Source organism: Nansenia antarctica (genome assembly GCF_963989245.1).
Source record: "Nansenia antarctica genome assembly, chromosome: 7".
Lineage (NCBI taxonomy): Eukaryota > Metazoa > Chordata > Actinopteri > Argentiniformes > Microstomatidae > Nansenia > Nansenia antarctica.
Window position 1 is genome coordinate 47,633,047 of NC_137677.1, and position 3,578 is coordinate 47,636,624.

General features: G+C 44.7%; 1 protein-coding gene across 1 annotated transcript in view; it reads right to left on the bottom strand.

The window, feature by feature from the left end:
* Positions 1-482: 482 nt before the first annotated feature.
* The window catches only part of lacc1 (laccase (multicopper oxidoreductase) domain containing 1), a gene marked incomplete at its 5' end in the record, with an annotated part of 3,818 nt that continues 722 nt past the window's right edge, over positions 483-3,578 (bottom strand). Inside the window, 4 exons of the mRNA XM_080536833.1 lie at positions 483-738; positions 1,684-1,909; positions 2,851-3,016; positions 3,155-3,333. Coding sequence (XP_080392959.1) covers positions 564-738; positions 1,684-1,909; positions 2,851-3,016; positions 3,155-3,333 — 746 coding nt within the window. The 3' untranslated portion in view covers positions 483-563. The remainder of the gene's footprint in view (positions 739-1,683; positions 1,910-2,850; positions 3,017-3,154; positions 3,334-3,578) is intronic.

The following is a 3,578-nucleotide window of genomic DNA, read 5'->3' on the forward strand; positions in this document are numbered from 1 at the left end:
ACAACGACCTCTTCAGATTCAATACAAAGTGAACACTGCCCTCTACTGGCCACTGTCTGCCACCACATAACCCAATAGTATCTGTACTGCAATTTCTCTCCCTCCAGTCCCCGTCTGTCTATGTGGTTATTAAAACAGATTAAGCACAGCTGTTGGTCTTAATTAGTCCTGTTAAATAAAAAGTGCTCAGCTGGAACTTGCACAATGCTGTTAATGCATGTTTTACAGTGAGTTTAATACAGCATAGAGTAATAGAATAGACAGCTAAATTTGTGTAAAATGGTGTACAGTACAAAAGGAACATTTTTAGGGTTTTTATATAACGTTTTTAATTAATCCTCTATTCACCATAATAAATCATTTATAACTCTCTCTCTCTATCTTTACATTTTTAAGATTTTAAGATACATGAAGTTAAACAAACAGACTGATGAGAACTTAAGGATACATTGACAGTCATTCATGCTAAAGTAGGAGTGTAGTTCAGGTCTTCATGGCTGTCATTCATGAGGAGTTGTCTTGAGGTTGTCATGACGCTGTCTGTCATCTGCGATGTCAGGTGTTTATGTTTCCTCCATCCACAGGAAGCCGATCTGGGTGCCGAAGTTGACGCCGTCTCTGACGTTGGAGAAGAAGGACTCGGGGTGACAGGAAGTGCAGGGGGTCACACACGGCCTGTCCGTCACTGTATCGTCATGGATATGGTGAGGGAGGACTCCGCCCCTCTGGAGGAGTATTCTGGGATGGAGGACACAGTCATTTAGAAACATCAATAAAGTAGAAGCTACGCTATTACAAATAGTGTACACACATCCATCAGATTTCAGCAGGTATAGAGACTTAACATGGCAACGTTTTACATTTATTTATCAATGTTGCCTATGGGGGCATCTTAACAGTGTGAGGTCATTCTCCTCGTGTTATTTCTAACCAATCTCACAGTGAACCAATCTCCTAGTCGAGCACGCCGACACACAGAATGTGATATGTGAAATACTGCTTCTCCTTCTGCCAGTACTTTAATTACTAATCTATGAACCTAGAATGAGTGATGATCAGCTTTGATGTTATCGGCTTTGAAGAAAAAGAGTCCAATCACACAGACTGCTAAGATCATGACCTTTGTGTAGCCAATCAGATGAGTGTCTGCAGGGAAACTGTTGCTATGGTAATAAATCACACTGACCCTGATGAACACTTATTGGAAATCTATCAGGTGACTCTCCATCTTAACATGCCGTAAAAACGTCATGATAGTTTGCCCCCCTGAGCCTGACTACTTGAAAAAAAATAGTTTCTTGACAGATACTATGTATATACCTACTATATACTGTATATTATTGACCTTCTTTACCCATTGTAAATACAAGCATCTATCACAAACAAAAACCACTACATAGATTGATTTCTATAATATACTGTATACTATAGCTTACCCCTATGTGTTTCAAATGAACAAAGTTCAATTTCGGAATGAGCAAATCGCTAAAACCTCATTGTCTAAAGACGTGTCTCAGCTCGAGTTTAACCTGTTACAAATTCAAGGAGCTAACCCTGTCTTGTGACCCTGTGTTGCGGTCATTTGACAGAGAACATAATATGCTCCATCTATAGCATGGGCCTGAGGAAGAGAAGAGCTGGAGGAGAGGAAGAGATGTGGGGGTGGTGACAGTGTCGTTGTACCTGGTTGCGAGGCGTATGTTGACGTGAGGTCGGTGTGAGTCCAGGTCAGGGACACAGTCAGGGTGGAGGAGGTGGAACTCTCTGGCCTGCTCTCTCTCCAATGTGAAACAACACCCCCCTACTGATGGCCCTATCGCCACGGTGATGTCACACACCCTACAGCCAAAATCTGTCACCATGGCGTTGACTGTCGTCATGGCAATCCCCAATAAGGTTCCCTTCCATCCTGAGACAATAAAAAGATGGTTAGATAGGTGTAGTGCAAAACCTTTCATGTTGTTTTCTTTCCATTCACAGATCTGATAGGACTGAATAGGTGAAAGCAATGGTGAAAGGTAGGTGGTTTATGTATATATTGCAATCTAGGTTATACAGTATTAAATTGTCTTCCACAAAAGCAGGATGAATGCCAGGAGATTACGTACTGTATCTCTCCATACAAAATGATAAATAATTAAGCTTAATTGTGTAATTGAGCTTTTCAAAAAAATAAAAAATAAATCAAAAACAGAAATCTAAGTATTGACCTCCCTGTCTCTCTAATTTCTCTCTGTAGTGTTTCCCTACTGTGAGAGAGAGAGAGAGAGAGAGAGAGAGAGAGAGAGAGAGAGAGAGAGAGAGAGAGAGAGAGAGAGAGAGAGAGAGAGAAGCAGGTCTGACCTCTAGCTATAGCGCCTTCCCTACAGTGGGAGAAGTAGGAGATCAACTGCTATACTCTAGTCAGATTGCCATTATAAACTCCCTGCAATCAGTCAGTCAAAAAGCAGCACTTGAAATGTCACTGCTGCCGCTGCAGAGCAGACAGACAACGGATCTGTTCGGAGGGTTCAGGACGCCCCACTGTCAGTCTATCACTCCACTCTCCCACTTCAGACAGCTAAAAGCTTTCTCTCTCTTCCTTCCTGACATCTGACACTCTGCCTTACTGTTAACTGTGGTGCTGTGAGTTGACTTCAGTGGAACACAGAGTTACATAAGAGAGGAAGTGGAGGGGCCTGGGTAGGGGTGGTGGGGAGGGCCTACGGACACAGTTCTGCAGCATGGCCTGGAGACGAGCTGAGAGAACAGTCCAGCCTCCGACTGAAGGGATCTAGCCTGTCATGGGGAGCTTGGAAGCAGAAGGGTCAAGGAGAAAAGACCAGGGGGGAGCTTCGTGTCGACACCCACCTGCGTGAGCTGCTCCAATGACATTAGAAACAGGGTCAGTGAAGAGGAGGGGCATGCAGTCGGCTCCTGGGGCTGCTATGACAACGCCCCTCTGATTGGTCACAATGCCGTCGTAGCTCTCTGGCTCTGTCCTCCCCATCACCCACACATTACTGCCGTGGTTCACCTATCAGGAACAACCAATCAGAATCAACCGCTGATGTCTTGGTCCATCAGTAGCCTAATAATATTATTGTACTCTACTTTATATTGTGTCAATCAACTATATTGCTAATAGTCTGTTCAGTGTACACAGTGATGGTACCTTCACCAGATGTAGTGGTCGAGGGTGGAACCCAGCCCTGAGGGCCAGCCGACGAGAGTTTTCAGCCACGATAGCCCGGGGGTCCCTCCGTCTGGAGCTACTGAAGAGATTCAGGGAGGAGAGCGTCGGGATGGAGGATATACCACCTGTACGTGTGCTAAACCCATGGGAGAAACAGCCTGCAAACACACAGAGAGAGAGAGAGAGAGAGAGAGAGAGAGAGAGAGAGAGAGAGAGAGAGAGAGAGAGAGAGAGAGAGAGAGAGAGAGAGAGAGAGAGAGAGAGAGAGAGAGCGAGAGCGAGAGCGAGAGCGAGAGCGAGAGCGAGAGAGAGAGCGAGAGAGAGAGAGAGAGAGAGAGAGAGAAATAAGATAACTTGACCAAGACCAGGACAATGATTTGAATAAATGAATGTCAGCTAATAA